This window comes from Vipera ursinii, assembly GCF_947247035.1.
Source record: "Vipera ursinii genome assembly, chromosome: 2".
In the NCBI taxonomy this organism is placed as follows: Eukaryota; Metazoa; Chordata; class Lepidosauria; order Squamata; family Viperidae; genus Vipera; species Vipera ursinii.
Genome location: NC_139513.1, coordinates 63,484,058 through 63,507,666, shown reverse-complemented (window position 1 = coordinate 63,507,666; position 23,609 = coordinate 63,484,058). Strand labels below are relative to the sequence as shown.

Here is a 23,609-nt window from a genome sequence, read left to right as displayed (position 1 = left end):
GTAATATATATATATATCTATATATCTATATTATCATTTGTATTACAGATTAATGCAGACACGTATGACTGGACATCTGTTCTGATTTCAACGTAACCAAGGATTACTTGTATTGGTACTTTAACAAATCCATCAATCCTTAGTTTGGTCATCAAGAACCGCAAAACTGCTGTCCACGTGGACTGGTGCTGACCTTTCTCGTCCATCTGCAAGGGCCTCTCCATCTAAACCTAGAGACATGGCCACCAATGGAACAAAAGTAGCTGATGGGCAAATCTCCACGGAACTCAGTGATGCTTCAATTACTAATGATAAGCCCAAGACTTTAGTAGTGAAGGTGCAGAAGAAAAAAGGAGATATTCCAGACAGAGATGTCTGGAAAGGGAAATTTGATTTTCTTATGTCTTGTGTTGGCTATGCAATTGGTTTGGGGAATGTGTGGCGGTTCCCATACCTGTGTGGGAAAAATGGAGGAGGTACATATTTAACTTATATGTAATTAAGTGTGCTAACTATGAATATAGACAAGGGACACATGATTAATATAACATATCTTAACCTAAGTATCAAAATGTATGGCAGGATTTTTAGCAAAACCAGCCAAATGAATTTTATACTTGAAAATGCTACCGCAGTTGATCCACCCCTCATTATCTTGTTCCTAAGAGGTGATCATTTCATTTCTCCTATTTGCAAAAGTATTTGGTAAGTTTGGCTTGTGCAGTACTTGTGGCTCTTCCTGGAGAACAAGCCTCTTGAAAACCCATGTCCTTGTCACCTCTTTTATCTATTATTGCAGTGCACTCTGCTTGGGGCTACAGTTGATATAAAATACTGGTGGGGCAGAGCTAATATAGGCATATAACACTGGCATTGTGACCTTTGCAATGGTTACCAATTGGCTTCCAGGTACCACTCAGAATTGTATAAGCCCTAGATGGCTTGACAATCAGGTACTACATCAGCTTTCTGGTTCAAACTCTTGTATAGTGATGCTAAAAGAGTATCTGCCATAGGGTAGACTTGGAGGGGTAGAAACCAGTGCATTTTAATAGTAGCCTTAATTTCATGGCATACCCTTCTCCCTTGATGTTTAAAAAGGCCTTGAAAACACCGCTATCTAAAGGACCTTTTAATAGTTGAGGATGTCTTGAACATAATAATGCATGTAATGATATGTTGCTTTTATTAGTTTGTTGTATTAGTTTTTATATTGTAAATACTTATAATGAGTATACTTATGAGTGAGCATGACAGTGGAAAAATACAATAAAACGAATCAGCGATACTGCACCTTGGAACAAATTTACATTACAAACAATGTATTTGAATTATTATCTATGTTTACATCTTTCGGAGGGGAATAGAAACAATGCCACCAGTAATCAAAATAACAGTAGCTGTATAATAGTGCTTTTTTTACTCTTTGTCTTCCATATCATGAGGACTACTGTGGCTGCTTCATATAATGATATATAATTATCATGAACAGCAGTTAATTTGTGTCTTGTTTATTCTGGAACCATCTGCTATAGTCTTTTACCAGAAAGCAAAACTAGCCTGGCAGAACTGATTTCTGAAAATTAGAAATTGTGTTGCTTTGGGGCCCAGAATTAAATTGGGGTGGCTGCTCAAAGCTCATCCTCAATATGAGAAAAGCAGTGTCCTTGTGCCTGCTAACTACATTTGTTTTAAACTTTGCTCCACTATTCTGAATTGAATAAAAACTGGAAGGGAACTCAGATACTAGGTTTCTCCATTACATATAAGAAAAATATAATTTGAAATATAAGTGTTCCATATATAGGGGAAAGTTGTATCAAAAAAGTCTGTCACAATCATGTTATCATTTCTAAAGCTACAGTATATAATCTCAAGCAGTGCCTCACACACAAAAAACCCTAAATGGATCTAGAAAAGGCTTATTTTGATTGCATGGTACACAAAATAAAAACAAAAGGAATGAGTTCCCACATTCCATAACGAGACAGGAAAAGGGAATCCAAATTGTATAAGCAATATTTTTATCCGCATTTAATGTAATGTTCTTTCAATAATTTTTCTGCCTGGTATTGTTCACTCTTAAGAACCATTTTTGTATCATTTCAGGGGCATTCCTGATTCCTTATTTCCTTACTTTAATTTTTGCGGGAGTTCCCCTGTTTCTTTTGGAATGCTCACTTGGCCAGTTCACATCCATTGGAGGTCTTGGAGTCTGGAGGCTTGCACCAATGTTTAAAGGTATAATTTTGTATTATATGCATTCCTATTAATTCTGAGATGGATTTGCAAATCTAGAGAAGACCTGCTGTCATTGGAAAGGAAAAAAAACATATTTTGAAACCCTTAAATTGACTGCAGGAATGGATCTGAATTCTTCAGCTGAATTCTTTCCTCTCAGGAGGGGCAGTATTGTGATATTTCAGGATTTCAGAATAGTGTTCCAAGTTTTTAGCTCTGTTGTTGCAGGCTAGTTAAGGATTTGGTCTCCATTACAGTATTTAAGAGAAAAGGGCTGCCTGCCAAGAGGATTTCAGCTCCATGTGAATTTCAGCTCCTGGAAGGCAGTTCTTTCACTCTGCTTAATGACCAAAGAGATTGATTAACTACTGCAACAGGAAGTGTGGAAAATACGATAATTGAGCAAAATAGTGCCTTGGACATCTCATTTATTGACTACTTCACTGAATGACTGAGATAATGGTCCCAATTATCATAATAGTTGAGGACTATCTAGACTATCTATACTAGAGATTTTTTGCTTGTTTTTACCCATTATATGTTATTGGACTTGTTCATGCAACAAACAACATATTCATCAAATGTTTTATACATGAATATTTTTGAATGCGTTAATATTCATCATACTGACTTTTATTAAATTCTTAAACATAATTATTATGATTTCCAGACAGAAATGAGTAATATTTGTGCAGTATTGTACAGCAATTCACACCAGGCTTTCCCAATTGTAGTCCTGTGCTCTAGGTTGTGATATGTGTTTATGCTGTAACAAAAATGGTAACGCACATGGTTGGCAACTGAACATCCTAAGTTGGAAACATGAAAGAGGAAAATGTAATTGGATTGTATGGTTTAGGAAACCAAAATGAAGCAGGAGACTGATAATTATTTCTTTTGTTCATGCAAAACCTATCCCCAGTATACAAGAAACACAGTATAGAGAGAACATGGTGACACAGATTAGCTCCAAATTATGAAAGAAATGAGACAAATCTGGGTACTCTTCCTAATTTATTCAATCTATGCAACTGAGAAGAAGCTGGACTGGAAAAAGATGACCTTAGTTTTAAAATTACAGGAATAAAGATCAATAATCTGCCCTTTGCTGATAACACTACTCTGATAGCTGAAAATGCAAATGATCTGCAAATTCTAGTAATGGAAGTAAAGGAGCACAGTAAAAAAAAAAGGTCAGACTAAGATTAAATATGATCAAGACAAAACTAATGGCAACAGGTATAAGTGCCAGCCTTAGAATTAACAATGAAGTTTGTTTATTTATTTAGAAAATGTATTTCTGCCCCTATTGTATCCAACAACTCTGGGTGTCTTACAGCATAAAAGTTACTGAAGTGGTGGATAATGTCTGCCTGTTAGGATTGATTATCAGCAGAAAAAGAATCAGCAGAAATTGGCACTTGATAGAGTAACCATAAAAGCCTTGGGAAAAATATTCAGCTGTTGGGATATGTCTATATCTACACAAGGGGTCTGCAACCTTGACAACTTTAAGACTTGTGGACTTCAGCTCTCAGCTATGCTGGCTGAGGAATTCTGGGGGCTGAAGTCCACAAGTCTTAAACTTGTCAAGTTTGCACACCCCTGATCTACACAGATCAATATTATGCAGGCATTAATTTTCCCTCGATACTTCATAGAAGTGAAAGTTGAAAAAGCAAGACCGAAAGAGATTGATGCTTTTAAACCTTTATGTTGGAGAAGAAAGCTGAGTATAGCATGGGTAACCCAGAAAATAAGTAGGGTCAGCTAGCTTGAAGCACAAAGGACCCTGCTGAAATTATCATATTTCAGATGCATCGTGACAGTGGTTCTCAACCTTTTCTTCAGCACAGCTCTCCTTTAAATACTCTTTGTCGCCATGGCCATGGACTACCAAGATTTAGCTCAAGATTTAAAGCACTAGACTGCATCAAGCCTTCATGGATCCCCTGTGAGGACATTGTGGCCCATCCAGGGGTCTGCAGACCACAGGTTGACAACCAGTGCATTATGAAAAGGTTTAGCTCTCTGGAGATTATTTTAATTCTGGGAAAGATATGAGGAAGAGGACAACCAAGATTAAGATGAAAGGACTCCTTTGCAGCAGTGATGGATAAACCATTAGGATTATGCTAGGGACATGCCTTCTTGACAAAATCTCTGTGTTTGCTAAGAGTCAACATCAACTTGATGGCACATAATCAGTCAGAATAAAGAGGACTTCAATGTAGTCTCCACCCAAGAATCTCTAGTCATTCTTTCAGAACAAACTATTCCCTTTTATTTCTGGTAGTTCATAAATCTCCAGCCAGATTTCTGCCCACTTTCATGCGATTACTGAAATGTCATTTTATAAATATTCATTCTCTCTTATTCTCTTCAGTACATATAGTCTCAGTTAATTTATCTAGCCCTTTTTGACTCTTTGAACACAAGCAGAAGGTGGAGTTTAATCTCATTGAGATGTTTTGGAATGGTAATCTAGACCCTGTTCTGTTAAGAGTGGCTATAATATTCAATCCTGATCTAAATATAAATGTAGAAAAAGAAACTATTTTTAAAGAAGAATCTTATAAAAAAATTAATAGCCTTTTGCTCTGCTATTAATAATGAATACATAAATAGACAAATCAGTAATGTGTTAATTTTTCCTACAGGTGTGGGATTAGCTGCTGCTGTTCTGTCTTTCTGGCTTAACATTTACTACATTGTCATTATTTCCTGGGCCATATATTACTTATATAACTCTTTTACTACAGTAAGTGACCTTTCTTCTTTTATTTTAAAAATAGCTGTTTAAAAACAGCTTGGTTTGATTCATACTGCCTTAAGGTGTGTTAAGTTACAGACTTAGATCCAGGAATTATATTTCTATCCAGGTTGAACTTGTCTATTTCATTGCTTTAGGCTAGATTTAATCAAATAATGTTAATTGCCATGAATCAGTCCAGATAATTTTGTCTTAGCAATAATATGTATATTTACAAAAAGAAGAGAAGCCGTAATAAAGCAGTACCTAAAATGGCAATCAGCAAGATATAAGCTAAACAAATAGTATTACTTTATTCAAATGTGATGGCTAAGTGGAAAATAAACTTCTCAGTCTATTAGCTATGTATGATACACAAGCAGGATTCAAGTTTATATTTCTAACACAGAGAGAGATATACATACAGACACACACACACACAAACACAAACTCATCTGCTCTTAGTCTGAAAGTCATGCTTGTGTTTATTCATTCATTTATGTAGCGTCCCAGTGACACTGAAATTTGCTTTTTGGCTGCTTGCTGAGAAAGTTCTTGTGAGCAACCAAATAAAAAATGGCATCCGACTTTGACCCTTTTGCTCATGCTAATCTTTCCTGCTGAAAAGATGAGGAGTAATTCATTGCCCAAGGCCACCTTGTGAGCCATTTGCTGACCTGAAATTTGATTAATCTGTCATTTTTGCCCCACACAGAACTGAAAGATATTTTCTTCATTATAAAGAAGAGTAAATATAGTTTGGTGACAAAATCATAGCTAAGTTGTAACAAAATAGTTTGAAATAAATATGTTTTAGCAGTGATTAGAATAGTGCAACTTTTCCACTTTCTATCTTCAGTGAGTTTATTGCAAAACTGCATTTGTGCAGAGACAAAAAATAGGATGTACCAAACACTTATGATTAATAGAATCTACGCTACTTATTCATCCATTCATTCAATATGTATGGCCACCCATATCAAATCTAGGTAGGTAACAGTATTTCAAAGCAATATAAAAACCAGCAAATCAATTGTAAAACAAAAACTATAAATACTGATAGAAGAGAATATTTGTAGCTCAAGGTTGAACTGTGAGTCCAGGGTGCTTTCAGAGCTTGATGGTTTTCTTGTAGGCATCTACATACCATTCAAAACAGTAAAAAAGACCAAAAAGAAACAAAAAGACCAAAACACCTCCTCACCAGCCATTGATATCCATAAGAGCAGAGATTAACACCAAGATTAGAACTAGACCACAGGTCTGCAACCCACGGCTCTGGAGCCGCATGCGGCTCTTTCAGCCTTCTCTTGCGGCTCCCGGTCCTCTGCCACGTGCAGTCGGAAAAAAAAAGTGGGACTAAAAAAGTTCAACCAATCAATTCAAATATGCAGGATAGGTGCATATCTCGCCTTGGCTCCACTCTTCAGTCAAACCCTGTTCTGCGCATGCGCGCATGTATGCGCATGCACACAAATTTTTTGTGGCTCCCAGTTTTTCCTTTTGTGAGGGAATCGGTTCCGAGTGGCTCTTTCACTGTTTCAGGTTGCTGACCCCTGAACTAGACTAACAATCAAGAAGTAAACAATATCCGAATTAAGGAACCACCAAGAACATTCCCACCAACAGCGACAGGGCAAGCTGCTAATATATAACCATAAAAGCAAACCCCAATGCCTTCTAGCACTGATGATGATACCTACTTTATTAATGAAAAATCTGCAAGAAAACCACCAAGGTCGGCGAGGACCCAGAACACCACATAATTATAAATGTTTATAATTATAAATATTTTATTGACTACTGAAAATTCTATTTAATTGATTGAGGATCCACAAAACACAGAATAAGGAATAAAATCAAATCTATTTCTTATCTACAGAATCAGTCTACAGTTATACCCACTTACAGACCCTGAGAAAGGTCCCATTTTGGCACACGTGCATAAATAATTTCGTTTTAAAGTAATAGAGTAATTAAGTTTCCAAATAAAGGAACACCTTTAAATTATGAAATATTGCAAGAGACAACTGTATAGTTGCACCCCGTTTGGCAGTGACTAAAGGATGGCTGGATGGCTGGGTAGAAGCTCTTAGGTATCCCTAATCTTTCAAATTAATATATGTAAAATGCAGAAATGTAGAAGAAAAACTACAATATAATCATGAGCTTTGGAAAGAAAAAGATCTAGTTCATAGATGTGATGGAATGTACACTTGCAGCATCAAAGGGGGAGAATCTGGCCAACTCAGAAAATTCCCAGAAGGACATTTGGATTGAGATCGCACCGTCCAGAGCTGGAGAGGAGAAGAGGGAACAGGTTCAGGAAAGTCACACTCTAGAATCTCTCAGAATATATCTAGTAGCTTAGAAAGTTGTAACTTTAATTTGACAAGATTTTGTCAAATTAGATGTAAGCAAATAAAGGTTTTTACTTGACTGGATCCTCCTGTCTCATCTCTGGGCTTGACCTAACACTGGTGAAATAAATGCAGGACTCCATTATTGCAGTAATTCATCCTTTCATCTTGGTCACTATTCTAGAAAAGCAGATAAATTTATGTTATGTTGTTCTCTCAAACACTGTTTTTATTCTTCTATTCCAATTCTCTCTGTTTTTTTAAATCAGACTCTTCCATGGAGTCACTGTGATAATCTCTGGAACTCAAACCAGTGTTTCTCCAACTACAGCATAGTAAATAACACCAACATGACAAGTGCTGTTGTGGAATTTTGGGAGTAAGTCAAGAAGTCTAGACCTTTTTACTTTCTATAAATGTTCGTTGTCACTTTCTCAAAATCAAATAGAATATAATTTTTTTCTATATTTGTTCTCTGCTTCTAGGCGTAACATGCACCAAATGACAGATGGACTGGAAAAACCAGGCCAGGTTCGATGGCCATTAGCAATTACTCTGGCAATTGCCTGGATTTTAGTATATTTCTGTATCTGGAAAGGAGTAGGCTGGACTGGAAAGGTAAAAGAATATAAAACCTTGCTTTGCAGACTGAATCAACACAGTATTCTGAAAAATAGAAATTCAGGGTCTATTGATGAGACATCCTCTCAAGAAATTTACATTGTATTTTAAATGCTGTAACATTTTTAATATTTATTTTTCACTTCTATAAATGTAAGTAGTACATATGGGTTTTATTTATCACGGCATTGTATTGCACAAGGTGATACTATTGATATTATTGTAGATATTTAAAATGGTATTTTATCTTTCTCATATTTCAAGTCAGAAAATTAGGAACATTATGTATTGTATTTCTTAAATCCAATTTTAAATTAATCGAGAGAGAGCTTAATGTAACAATCACTTTCAAATTATTATCTTATTCTTTACATTAGGTGGTATATTTCTCTGCCACATATCCATATGTCATGTTACTTATCTTGTTCTTTCGTGGAGTAACATTACCTGGAGCAAAAGATGGTATTTTATTCTATGTAACTCCTAAGTTTGAGAAGCTTACAAACTCTGAGGTAAGTGGTCCCACAAATAATTTTGTTATAATTATTACTGATAATCTTGTAGCTATTCCTCCCACTGTATTCATTATTGACATTCTTTCTAATTTTGAATGATGTATAAGCTACCAATCCTAATCTTATTGGAATGGCTTTATAATTTTTCATTAGGTCTGGTTGGATGCCGCCACACAGATCTTCTTTTCCTATGGTTTAGGTCTTGGCTCACTGATTGCCCTTGGAAGTTACAACACATTCAACAACAATGTTTACAGGTAAAACAATTACCATTCTGCACTAGCCTTGTGTCCTAGATATTAAAGTCACAGGAAATTGATCCAATTCATAGAATGTATAGTGTCCCTGATCTACTCTAGTTATTATACACAAGCACTAGTGAATTCCCATATCAGACTCAGAGCCCTATTGAATATGAACCCTTGTTAAATAGGAAGAAAAAAAATTAAAATAGAAGCAAAGTTATCATTCAAATGTTGCTCAATTGACCACCATAATTGTTGTTATTTCTGCTTGGCCCCCCTTTAAAGACAAAAGTCATTACATACATACATACATACATACATATACACACACAGACACACACACACACACACACACACACAAATCCATATATACATACAAGGGCCGAAAATATAAGCAAAATCAACATTAATGGCAGCATTAAGAGAATATACTACCAAATAAAGGTCATTTAATACACTACAAGAAAGCTTCAAGAGGATGGGAATAATAAAAGGTGACTCTTCCATCCCCCGCCCCCCTATTTTGAAACTAACCTTTTGTGATCAACAAACACACAGCTCTGAAAATGTAACTGGCAACAGGCAATGTGCAAATAATGTGCAATTATTTTATTATTTTATTTAAAATATTAAAGTTGACCCTTCATGCATGTTTTTGCAAATCAGAACATTTAGGGCAATAATGACAACTTTGTATGGTGCAATACCTTGGCTATTCTTGGGTGAGGTTTATTATGTTAAATCTGTAATAACAGATGAGAAGTGCATGTTTTCTCCAGAAGCTTTAAAAGTATGGAGGCTTTTTTAATAGAAAAGACTTCAATAAAGATTAAAAAGGAATACACTGTAGGGTTATGCAGATTTTTAAAGGGACCAATTGAGGGAGATTCACAACTCCAGTTCTTCAACAAGTTGGACTAATTAAAGTCAATGAAGCTTTTTATCATATGAAATCATTGTAATCCATCTTCAGCTGGCAAACATTTCATCAGTTTAAGGTCCCTGCAACTTGCACACTCCTATTAGAAAAACCATCATCCAGTGTTATACGCTACAGATAATCTTTCCTGGCAGTAGGAATATGAATAAAATATCTGGTTTTTGAAGTGATAATATCCCTCCATCCCTCTCTCACTTTTCTCTCAGGGATTCCATCATAGTATGCTGCATAAACTCTTGCACAAGCATGTTTGCTGGCTTTGTTATTTTCTCCATTGTTGGATTTATGGCTTATGTAACCAAACGGCCTATTGAAGAAGTTGCAAAATCAGGTATGTTATTCCTTACTCTGTGTTATTGTTTTAGTGGTAAGAAATTTGGTATAACTGAAGTTTTCTAAAGTTTGCTAAGTTCTCCCAAGGGACTATGGTTCAGCATATGTTTTTCTAACCAGGTAATGTTAAATTAGCTGACTGTTCAAATGTGGAAGCAACAAAATGAACAGGCAGAATCTTAATCTTAAAACTCTACTAAATTGGAGAGCAGTGCATCCCAGATTTATTTCTCAAAATATCCCTTAGACTAGAATCTTCTCTTTGAATACTTCCTTGTACAGAAACTGTTTTACTATACTATGCAAGAGAAATAATGTTTAATAGTTGAATGGAGTTGTAAGAATGAAGACTCAGACTATGGGCAACTTCATGTGTTTATTTATTGGCAACTAGGACCATTTTTATCTGCATAAGTGGAACTTCAATACCAGTTCCATGCCTAGCAAAATATACACTTCATACTGACATGTGGCACCCTGGCCATCAAACTTCAGAGGTCTGAAAGCAAAATGTCAATCAATCATTCAGTAGGGATTCAAAGACAAACTGGGAAATAGTAACACATCTCAGAAAGAATATTGTTGAGAGTTGGGCAGCATACAAACTGAATACATAAATAATATAGGATGGTGGATATATCATTGCCCCTTATAATGGATCACAGGTAAAGGAGCTAGAAGGAACTTGTTTGCTTCCAGTGGACAAAAAAGTTAATTTCTACTATTAACCTAGTCAGATCAAAGGCAGCATACATTAATCCAGTGTTTCTCAACTTTGGCAACTTGGAAAAATGGTGACTTCAACAATTCTCCAGGCAACATACTCCAGCCAGCATACTCTAACTTCATCTATCAGCCTGGCATCCACTGTTATTCAACAGTAATATGTGGAAGAGAAGATCAGTCATTTATCATCAACTGTAAAGTTAAATAATGATTTACTAGATGGCTTAAACCAGTAGTCTCCTTCCTTAGCTTCCCTCACACCTCATTTCTTTTCTTTCATATGCCTTGTTAACATTTTGTAAAAAATTACAAGAATCTTTTTGCCAAATTATGTGAATTATTGGTAGAGATAAAACTAAAATAAATCAAATTAATAAGTCATACAAAGTCATGCACCAAATAGCACAGTTACTCTTGGAAATTACACCAATTGCAGTTCTGGGTAGAAATGTAGGTCTTGAAAAAGTTTCCCAAAGTTTAAACTACTTTTAATATGTAGCTGTCTTACCCAGGCCCTGAAATTATCAATAGTTCACAGGCATACCCTTTTCTAGTGGGGAGAACACTAGTTATTTAATATTGTTACAGACTTTAGGTTTCTAATAGAGAATAACTTCATAAAGTGGAAAACTAGAAGCCATTGTGATGATATACTGCACTACAGCATCAGTATGTAGTAAGACAAACATCAGTATCAGTAAGACAAACATGATACAGAAGTGGGATGTCTCATCTCTCATCTATCCCCAATTGCCAAGATTTAACTGTATATCAAGTTTGCTACAGGTGGAATATGGATTAATGTAGTCAAACAATTTAGAAATGGGTAAAATAAATGCAATGATTAGATTCAACTGAAGAGTATTTTTAATTAAGATTTAATAACTTTTTTTGGATAACCTAAAACTAATAGTGATTACAAAACCAAAGATTTGGTTCACATAATGCTAAACTATTATTTTTATTTATTCATTAAATTTATATGCTGCCCATCTCATTATCCAAAGCATCTCTGATGATAATGAATGAGGATCCATCATCAATCTTAGTAAAATCAATAACTTCATGGCTTGGCAATTCTAGCGATAGATACTTGGCTGCAGACTTTAGATTCCTTGAGGAATGGCTGCTCTTCAAATTAAACAGTACTGAAATAGATTGGTGAAGATTTTGACTTGGTATAAAGTAGATTTGTGGGTTGATATGAAACAACTCCATAGAATAGAATATTGTAAATTATATTTACAGAGTTGTCCCAAAGGTGCTTTTTCCAAAATTGCCAAGCCATAAAGCCAAAAAATGGTTTTTTTCTTCAAAAACATTTTGCTTCTTATCCAAGAAACTTCTTCAGTTGCTTTTGGAAAAAGCACCTTTGGGACAACCATAAAGTGGATGATTGAAAATCTCCCTAGATATTTACAGTGTTGTTGTTACTATGTGAACCTTTGAAACTTTTAAAAATGAGCTCTGTAACATTAATTGTATTCTTTTTTTGTTCACATTTTAATTTGCATGTCATTAGTCGCTTATTTCTATTCTAATAAGTAAACTTATCATTATATTTTGAAATATACTAAAAAGAATAATAAGGTCAATAAGTTTGTGTTCCAAAAGAGAACTTCAGAGACAATGAATTTTTTCCCCTCCATTACTAGGTCCAGGACTTGCATTTTTAGCTTATCCAGAAGCTGTAACACAACTTCCCATTTCTCCATTGTGGGCAATACTGTTTTTCTCTATGTTGCTTATGCTTGGAATTGACAGTCAGGTAATACAGAAGCAGCATTATTTTTCTTATTTATTATTATTATTATTCATGGGCCCATTGTATATACTCCATCTCATGTAATTATTTCTGGGCAATATACATAACATTTCAAGTAAGATAACCTTTGGCATAGAGACTACAGGCAGCCTGAGAATGAATGCAGGTGTTCCCATTGATGAGAAGTTTAAGAGACCCTTTCCAAAATAATCAACACATGCAACCATCACAAAAGAGCAGCTTTCGCCTCTATATTAGAAAATTCTGAGAAAATAGAGAGCCTTCTGAGAACCTTCTTGTACCTTTAATCTGAGAGGCTTGTTCAGAGAATTAATTGAGATTTAATTAAAGAGAAATTAACTCTTTCTGTCTATATTCCTATAAGACACGCTGATACGGAACCTTTCTCAAAAAATTCCAAAATGGGGTGCATTGCAGAATCCCGTATGGGAATGATATTATATCATGGCTCCATACCCAGCAGTTTTCATCTGCTAAACCAGTGGTCCCCAACTTTTCTGGTTTGGTATACCGGGGGGGGGGGAGGGAGGGAAAAGAGAGTGGGTGTTTTAATGTGTACATATTTGCACACGCAGCTCCATTTGTGCAAGTGGCTCCATTTATACAAGCAGCTCCACGGCCCAGGGGTTGTGGACCTCTGTGCTAAACCATTAAGAAAAAAAAAAGAATTAAAAATTTCCCAAACACTGAGAAACTACAAAGCAGGATTGTCCCAAGAACAGTGGCACCTGGATGAGAAATACCATAATAGGTTAATCAAAGTTTAAATAGACAAAAGTAAATATCTGTTCCCACTTCTAGAAATTTCATTTCTTGCTAACCAGAATTCTCCATAAAACTTGTTTTACCAATATTAAAACTTTCATTAAAAATTTTTAATGAGTCTTCGGAGAAGGGCGGGATATAAATGGAATTAAAATAAAAAATTTTAAAAAAAATTCATTAAAAATCAATAAAAATTAAGTAGAATAAAAATCACTACACTGCCAAGAGACATTTCCCATAGAAATAAAGTATATCTCATATGCCAGATTAGAATTATACCCTTATTTTTTGTACCAGTTACATTTTAACATATGTATAAAAGTTACCCAATAAATAAGCTTCTAAGTGGTTAAAAAAATTCTTATACTACTTATGAAATAGTCAAACATTTGTTTTATCAAAATATAGGAGAAACAAGTTAATTGATCAGCTACAGCACTACAAAAACTAACAGTCTACACCCCAAAAGCCTTTGTAATGTCAACCCAAATTAAGGTGAATGCTTGTATACCTAAATCTAGTTTCTTTGTTTGATTTTGTGTAATTTCTACTCCCATTTTAGTTCTGTACTGTTGAAGGATTCATAACAGCACTAGTGGATGAATTTCCAAAACTGTTACGCACTCGAAGAGAAATTTTCATTGCTCTTGTTTGTGTTGTGTCATATCTAATAGGATTGTCTAATATTACTCAGGTAAGTCATATAGTGGGGATTATCTGTCACAAATTTGATATTTGCATTTTCTCCTTTGAATGAGGAGTTAAGAGTTACATTCATGATTTTTAGATGAAATTTTTACAACAGAAATCAGGATCAAACAGAAGAGTAGTTGAGAAATGGGTGGAATAAGCAAGACTTTCCAATTATAGTTCCTCAGATTTATAGAAAAGGCCTTGACGCCTGCAAAGCTTTTTCCTCACAATACAGAGATCCTCTGGTGATATGGACCTTTGGTCAGCCCAGAGTTTGTTAACAGGAGAGGTTTCAGTTTTTAATATTATTTAAAGAATTTGAGATTAGCACAGAGTAGCTGGTTACAGTACATTGAAGCATGTTTTATTTAAAACTAAACATGTTTCTCAAATCCTTTTCTTAGGATTTATTCTTAGGAAGAGGACTGCAGCAAAAATCATTCCATTATTAGCCAATAAAGTCAGCTAGAAGAATCACATAAAGGCCTTGTTATTATGAATACTGTAAATTCTGCCATTGCTTAGTTTGAGAATAATATAAAATATCAATTTCTTGTAGCATGCTATATAATCCAAAGTAAATACTTCTTATGAAATATAAAATGCACAAGTAAAATCAAATTTACCTTATTTTCAAAGACAGTTCTATTTGCTTATATTAAAAGCCAGAATCAAGAATTGGGTGGGGAGGAGAATATACATATAAAACATAAACAGCATATAATAAAGTTATATATTTGGGAAATCAAACAAATGGGTGTACTTGTCTATGAATAATAAATGAATTATTGTAGCCCATACTATAAAATAACATAAAAGGAACCTCAATGAAAAATAAGCATAAACAGAAGTAGACATCTTAGAAAATAGCTCATGATTTGATTATCACTTTCCTATTGTAGGGTGGGCTCTACGTGTTCAAACTTTTTGACTATTACTCAGCAAGTGGAATGAGTCTTTTATTCCTTGTGTTCTTTGAGTGTATCTCCATATCCTGGTGTTATGGTATGTCATGTTTAGTGTTTTATTTGATTAGAGTTCAAGGCAGTAGATAAGAGTTTTTCAGTCATTTTATCCCTCAAACAATCCTATAAATCAGCCCACATTTTGAGGGGAAAAATGTCTTCCCTTAAGTCAGTTCAATAGAATACCTGAGCATGAAAAGCAATTTTGGTCTATTTTAATTGTTGATTTTAATTCTGTTCATCCTCAAACCCAACATTGATATTATATTACCTGCCAATGCATGTGTAGTGCATCTCTCAGGATAATACCTCATATATCTAAGGAGATGTATGACACATCACTGCAGCAGACCTCTGACGGATGAGCAACAATCCCATCTTACTAGGATTCAATTTAAGCCAGGTTTTTTCCATTCCATTTAGACTCTCACAACCTGCAGGTGCTGGGAAAGGTTGGCCTGAGGTAATGATGTAAAGCTAGGTGCCATCAGCGTATTGATAATACTGAATTCCAAATTGCCAGGTGACCTCTCCCATTAACTTTATGTAAATAGGAGAGGGGGGAGAAGACAAACCCCACAGCACACTGCAAAAGACTAAATATTGGGGTGATCTCTCTTTCCCCACCATCACCTACTGAGGAAAAAATGGAACCGTTGCAACAAATTGTGCTAAATCCCCAACCCCTGCAGATGGTTAGGAGGATACCATTTCAATTATTCAGATCCAACTGCTGCAGTTTGTCAAAGGGCTATAATCCAAATGCCAAGTTTTTATGGTCTGTAAAATGCAGAAAATTCACAAACTGTGAATTTTCCCCAAAAAACACTATTTTCAGGGCATCTCCATAAGGGCTTCATAAATTTTAATGTTGCATTTGTTGATTTCTCTGTTTTTGTAATATAAATGTATCTTAGATACATTTTCTTTAGAGAATGGCTTGCATTTGATCTTGCTTATATTCTCTCTAGACAACATTGTATTTACAAAAAGACTTTAATCTAGATAACAGTTCTTAATATTACTGCCCCTGAGGAACTCTGTTTCTAGAACACTGGACACAAATTGTTGTTCATACTACTATATATTGTAAGAAAAAATAGCTATATATTAGCTATTATTTGGACTGCTACTCTTCATTTCTTGCCTCTTTACAAGGCACGCATGTGTTCTGTCAACTCTACAATGAACTTGACTGCAGCCATCTTTTCTTCATTGTAGGTTGCCACATAGAACAGAGGGAGGGGTGCTTGCCCAGGTGCATCACTAGTCAAAATAATTTTCTGTCCCATGGGAACCAAGGTTATCTACTGCTCCCATGATCAGGGACTGGGCGTTGTATAAGAAAGCTCAACAAATGAATATATTGTGGAATGTAATGATGGCATAGTTTTGTGGGTGGGACATTATACTTTGTAACTGGGAAATTTTTAGTGGGAATTTCAGACTTGGTTTCACTTTTGATTGTGCCAATACTTTGTAACTAATAAACATGTTCTTTCATAAATTTTCAAGCCTCAGAATTCTGCTTTATTTGTCTCTTTCTGTCAGAACCATGATAACTTCCATTTCACCAGTGTTAAAATCAATTCTCCCTTCAATCGTGTTCTTTTCAGCAAGATCTTGCTGAAAGATGCTCAGATATCTCCTAGGTAAACATTTAGCTTACTGTATAGATTATGTAGGAACTACTGCTACTATAAGAGTTGCTATAAAGATTCTATAAAGTATTGAATCAAACAGATACACATACATTCATTATTGAAGACAACTAATATTTATTATTTTATTTATTTAGGCGTAAACCGCTTTTATGACAATATCCAAGAGATGGTTGGATACAGGCCCTGCATCTGGTGGAAACTTTGTTGGTCTTTCTTTACTCCAATCATTGTGGCAGTAAGAAATAAAATAATTATTTTATCATATGAATGCTAATAATTTACCTTACCATAATGCAAAAGTATAGTTTTAAATAAACCTCTTTCTTAGCTTTTGGAATTGTAACTTACAGAACTTAATTTATATTCAAAATAAATTAACTGAAGAAGGATTTAAGAACATCTCCTTTCTAAAATAATACATCATACTTCATGACTGAATGATTAATGTTTAAAGCTCTTTGGAAGTAATTGTGTATTCAACAAAGAAAAGATGACACCTTGATATTCTCCTCTTGCACAGATGAGGATTCACTCATTCATTCTTTAGATATGTACCATAAATGTAAAGGGAGAATTCATCTTATCCCCTAATTATGCAAACAGGGGGAAATTATCTGTGGCCATTGTTTCTTCCTATAGACTCCAATATTCAACACCAAAGTAGAATTTTGTTATATTTAAGTTTTTAAATGGATTTTTAAAAAACAGTCTATCCTCTCAAAACCCTTGGAACTTTGCCAGAGTAAAAAAAAGCTTTTCTTTTAGCTTAGATAATAACATATTACTTAGTTAATATAAATTACTAGAAACATTGGTAAATTTGTTAAAGGAACCACAAATAGATACAGAAAAAGATATTATCCAGAGACTTAATATTGGAAAATAAGGAAATAGTTTTAGAACAGGGGTCCCCAACATTTCTGGGCTGGTGGCCCAGTGGGAAAGGGAGGGGCAGGCACCTTTATGCGCACATGCACAAACACACAAATGTGGCTGCATGCATGCATGCATGCAAATGGGGCCAGGAGCAGGTACATTCTGCAAATGGGTTTGCTAGCACCAGCGTGCAGCGCTGGCTCAGCTAGCACCAGCACGCAACTCAACTAACACCGGCACGTAACTTGCAGCCTGGGTAATGCCAGAAAGAGGCTCATGCCTCGGGTAGTACAGTGCGCGGCTTGGCTAGCATCAGCGAAAGGCTTGCAGCTTGGCTAGTGCAAGGCTTGGGGCTCAGCTACCACTGGTGCAAGGGGTGTTGAGCACATGCACATGCATGCATGCACTGGTCAGCCACTCACATGGTCCAGTGGCCCAGTGGCCAAGAGGCCATGGCCCAATAGTGGGCCGTGGCCCATAGATTGGGGACTTCTGTTTTAGAAGACAAAGAAAATTCAATAACATCCATAATGGGACGTAGTGGCTCAGTGGGTTAGGACGCTGAGCAATCAGAAGGTCGGCAGTTTGGCAGGTCGAATCCCAAGTGCCGCGTAACAGAGTGAGCGCCTGTTACTCATCCCAGCTTCACCCAACCTAGCAGTTCTAAAGCACGTAAAAATGCAAGTAGAAAAGATGTATTTTCAGTACTTTTCACCTTCCAGACATTGTAAATACACATATATTTTATCTTTCTAATCCTTAAATTAGTAACAAAACCACAATAATTAATGATTATACTATATGTAGATTCTGTGGTAGGAGACAAATGAAAAATAAAGTTAAGCTTAGAATAATATTTAATTTTAATAGTGCTAATTTTACTCAAGAAGCTTAACTGGAAAGCACACTGTTTTCTTAACAACCTTTTACTGAACTCCCAAGAGCTTTATAAATTGCTTTAAAGAGTTTATTATTTTTAGTAATATTAATTCCCAAGTTTTAATTTGTGTAGAAAAAGACAAAAATCTAGTTTTTCTTCATGTGATAAATGTAGAATAATATACAAGATACAGTTCACTTTATAAGAACTCCATTTTTCTTTTTCATTTGGCAATGTCTTTTTACAAAATATTCCATTCTCTACAAATGAGGGGTGAATATTGTTAATTCTCATTCATACAATATATATATATATATATATATATATATATATATATATATATATATATATATATGATTTCACTCTTCAAAATGAGATATATTAATCATTGATATTATAGCACACTGAAAAGAGCTGCCAACATACAATACAAGCAATAAATAGAAATTTGATGCATCTCTTTGTTCTCCCCCATACACATATATATAGCTGTGTTCTACTGATGTATAGAGAACAATAATTTAAATATCATGCAAGCCAAGGGTGTCAAACTGGTGGCCTGTGGTCCGGATGTGTCAGGTGCAGGCCATGGCTGCCCCAGCTCTGCAAAGGCAAAAAAGTCACGATACGTCACACGATCAAGTTTGACACCCGTGATGAAGGCAAACTATTGATAACATTAAAAAGAATGTTATAGTTTCCCTGAAAATATCAGAAAATATATTTTAATATCAGATGCAAAGAAAAGGACATGTAGATTTGAATATAAAATATGTTACATTTTTTCTGTTTATAGAAAAAAATATTTTAATAAGTACTCTGTAGGTGGACAAAAATGCCAAATCCAATCTAAACATCTAGCTCAGAGGTTCCCAACCTTTTGAGCACCAGGGACCAGTTACCTGAAGAGAGGTTTTTCCATGGACCATGGATGGGGCTTTTCTTATTTGTGCGGACTGGTTGCTGGCATGCCATCGACCAGTACCAGTCCACGGATCAGGGGTTAGGGACCCCTGATCTAGCTGACTGAGACCTGGCACTGGCTAAGTGTAGAAAAGTTGATGGTAGAGATAGTGGTGCTAATTCTGGCTGCACAAGATCAAGTCTGAAAAACAAATGCATGCAAAGGTAAAATTGAGAAGACAGCAACAGATAGCAAGTGCTGCATCTGCAAAGAAGCGGAAGAAACAGTGGACCACCTGGTTACCTGCTGCAAGAAGATCACACAGACTGACTACAAAAAACAACATTGCCAATAGCAACAATGGTGCATTGGGAGATCTATAAGAAACACTATTTTCCTGTAAGCAAGCACTGGTGGGACTATAAAATAGAGAAAGTTATAGAAAACAAAGAAACTAAAGTGTTCTGGGACTTTAGAATTCAAGCAGACAGGCACCTGACATATGGCATCCCAGAATTAACAGCAGTAAGAAAGACAAAAAAGACTGAATAGTGGACATGGCAGAATGTGAAGACAGCAGAATGGAAGAGAAAAAACTGCAAATAGAAGACCTGCAAATAGAATTTAAAAAAAAAACCTGTGGCAAAAGAAAGCAAAGGTAGTACCAATAGCAGGGGTCTTCAAACTCGGCCCTTTTATGACTCGTGGACTTCAACTCCCAGAATTCCTCAGCCAGCATGACTGGCTGAGGAATTCTGGGAGTTGAAGTCCACGAGTCATAAAAGGGCCGAGTTTGAAGACCCCTGACCAATAGTAATAGGCACCTTGGGTGCAATCTTAAAACAATTGGAGCACCACTTGAACGCCATCGGCATTGACAAATTCACCATCAGTCAATTGCGAAAGGCAGTTTTACTCAGAATAGTTTACATCCTGCGATGATACCTGTAACACCATCAAACACCCACATCTGCCTATCCACAGTCCTTGAAAAAGATTTCATAGGTGGATAAAAATACCCAATCCAGTCTGAACATCTGACTGATTATGCAACAAATCATAACAATAATAATAGTAAAGGAATGTTTAATTATTTTCTTTCAGTATTCACAACACACATTTGGTTGAATTCAATCCTCTTCCACCTCCTCTGTTCTCATATGGAGCTAAAAACCAGAAGAATTTCAGCTTGTGCAGCATTAATGGATTTCTTACTTCTTTTCTGTAGCAAAATCATGTTGATAATTGGCTTGTGAAACTCAATCAGATCATCTTGTGAACAGATGTTAAAAGATGACAATTTTATGCAAAGAAACATACACTTTGGGAAATCGTACACTTTGAGCACAATTACCTGAGATGCTATGCTCTGGCTTCCTGCTGCCATTTTAAAGTCATAGGGTGATTCTGAACTACAGAGATTTGATCCCAGAAAAACCTGACATTCCATGGTGTATGGTGAATAATATGAATAGTTCCTTGATTGCTGTGTTTAGGAGAAATATTAGAAGCATGGAATTTAAGGTCTGGTAAAATGTTCCTTTTTTCTTTCCCCCCCCCCTTCTCTTGATTCCATCATTTGACTGAGTGTTTAGAATAAAGGGAATAATTGGTGTGAATTTGTCCAATTCTCACCCTTTAACTGTTTCAAACAAAACATGATATTATATGAACCAGTGTATCTCTAAATTCTAAATTAATTTTTTGAACATTTTGCAGGGTGTGTTTATCTTCAGTGCAGTGCAAATGACTCCTCTCACTTTGGGTAATTATGTTTTCCCGAAATGGGGCCAAGGTGTTGGCTGGTTTATGGCTCTCTCTTCTATGGTGCTGATTCCAGGCTATATGGCATACATGTTCCTTACTTTAAAAGGTTCCTTAAAACAGGTAAGCTGTCTTTCACACAATATCTCAAGATTCTAGATTTAGTGGGCACCACCTTCTATTATTTTTTGAATAGCAGTATGAAAATATAGTATGACTGTTACAATGTATTTTGGTCAGCCTTTTCCCTTAAGCTAATCTTCCTGACCAGTAAAATAATAGTAGTGATAAATATATTTTCTATGAAATAGTCAAATACATATTTTGATAAAACTACAATCAGATACATATTCTCTATAAACAGAAAAAGTCATAACTAAGCTCAAAGTATGTTACAATATAGAATGACTATAGATGTTCATTCAGTTCCTTTCCTTAGTAATTGATTTCTTAGTAATTGATTTATGCTGAAATTGATTTACAAGTTATGTTAAAGTAAAACTATATTCCCATTCTATCCAGATAAATAGACTGCAGTTGAATGCTCATTTAATTTAGTCTTGCTTCCTTTCCTTCATTTCTTGGGATACCTTCCAGCAAATTATGGCACAATTTCCTCATTTCTTAAGAATCTTACATCTTTACATTCCTTATCCTACTCCATCAAAGCTCCATCATGGCAACTATCAAACATTTATACAGCCTTTCCCAATTCAGATAGTTAGGAAAGGTAAATTAGAATATGCTCTAGAAACTGATTATTTCAGATCCCTAGATTATCATCCCCAGTGATGTTTATAAGCAGCAGGAAAAAGATGTGCCATTTTAAGAACTTTCATAGTGCCACACTCTGATGGCAATGCTTTAGGTAAGAGTAACCATAATCCAAATCCTCAAATTTCCATCCCATTGAACTGCTCCAATAAATGATGAGATGGCTAAGGTTCTAAGAAGTCCAGAAGAATCAATATTATAGCACTTTGCATTTTTCTCACATGAACATTATCAAGGCAATGAATCAAGGCTGTTTCCATGCTGCATATACATGTGAAGCCCAACTGAAATAGTTATGGAAAGTTGTCCTACAAGCATGCTTGAAATGCTTTGTCTAAGAAAACTCTTGACCAAGAAAACTATATTTACATAATTTGGAAAACCGTATTTCCAAAATTTTGGAAAATTTTGTTTTACAGAAATTTAGAGACCAAGATGTACTTCCTCAAGAAAACCACATTACCATCTCCTTCATTTTAAAGAGACATTGATCATTCCCTAGCCCTACCCTGCTTGTCTTAACAGTCAGCCATAGAGTTGCAATCTCTAGGGTTTTTGTTTTTGCAAATTGCCAGAGCTATATAGACAAATATACGTGGAAATGAAAATAAATAGGCATAACCAAAATTCACCTCTAAATACCACTCTAAATATTAGCACATGAATACAACAATTATTCTGATCATATTTAATTCTGTAAATCCATTGCTGGTCTTGGACCACTTACTGCTTTACAGCTTCCTCCCTTAAAGAAACTCTAGAGTCATCTACAGCAAATTGCTGGTAAAGTATTTCCTTGTTGTATCCATCTGCCTGAAGAAGCAAGCGAAATCATATAAATGAAATTTAAACTGAAAACATTCAAGTAACAAATAATGACATTGTTGTATTTCTCTTTCCCTGTGTATGTTAGCGTATCCAAGTAATGATTCAACCAAGTGAAGACATTACTCATCCTGAAAATGGACCAGAACAAGCCCAACAGAGTAATTCTGCAAACAAAGAGGCATATATATAAAATCAGTCTTTGAAGTGATTCCTCTGGGGGCAAACACACAAACACACACACACACAAATATACGAAACCCATGGTTGAATATTACCACAAATTTATGTCTGAGAATAAAATAACCTACCTCTAGTGGCACAAAAGACCATCACCACTATATAGGAAGCAATGTGGTATGATCAAACCATTTTGTGGGCTTAGTTGTTAACAATGTTTTGTGTTTCTGGTAATCCATAGACTGTTAACATTTTTATTCTCTCTCAGTAAGTGTGGAGTATCTGGAATTTATTAAAAGCACACATATGTAGACCATTTTTAATCTTTACATTTTAGTGCAACAATTTGAACTTTTGTGCTAGTTTTTATTAATAAATTTCTTACTATTTGATTCCCAAGTTGTTATTTCTGAGAACAGTTAAATTGGAAAGCTGTTTTATATTCACCAGCAAAGTGTTTTTATGAAAGAAATTTCCAGTGAAAATATTGCCCTAAAAATATTAACCAACTTAATTCTTGGGTTGGTTTTTCTAATTTTCTCCTTACATGAAGCTATGTTTTAATCATTCTTATATGACTGCCATAGGCAATACTTCCACTATCTAGTAATATCTTTTGGGCCTCTGGCATTTAATATATTACATTATTTTGTAGTAATATAACTATCAGAATATTTTCAGTATAAGTATCTTTCAAAGTACTAGATTTTTTTAATAAAACAAAAAAGTGGCAATATGACTACCTATTTCAAACTGTGATAAATCCCTCTTGAAGGTTGGTCCCATATAAACTGCATACA

At 35.2% G+C, this 23,609-nt stretch overlaps 1 protein-coding gene across 1 annotated transcript; it reads left to right on the top strand.

Annotated features, from left to right (window-relative positions):
* Nucleotides 1–238: 238 nt before the first annotated feature.
* On the top strand, nucleotides 239–22,822 carry SLC6A1 (solute carrier family 6 member 1; the record flags this gene model as incomplete). Its single annotated transcript, XM_083356560.1, has 14 exons — nucleotides 239–476; nucleotides 2,110–2,241; nucleotides 4,902–5,002; nucleotides 7,623–7,732; nucleotides 7,839–7,971; nucleotides 8,352–8,486; nucleotides 8,643–8,746; nucleotides 9,881–10,005; nucleotides 12,389–12,501; nucleotides 13,847–13,978; nucleotides 14,880–14,982; nucleotides 16,741–16,841; nucleotides 20,986–21,153; nucleotides 22,718–22,822. The coding sequence occupies 14 exons, from the start codon at nucleotides 239–241 to the stop codon at nucleotides 22,820–22,822; spliced, it is 1,800 nt and encodes a 599-aa protein (XP_083212686.1).
* Nucleotides 22,823–23,609: the final 787 nt, after the last annotated feature.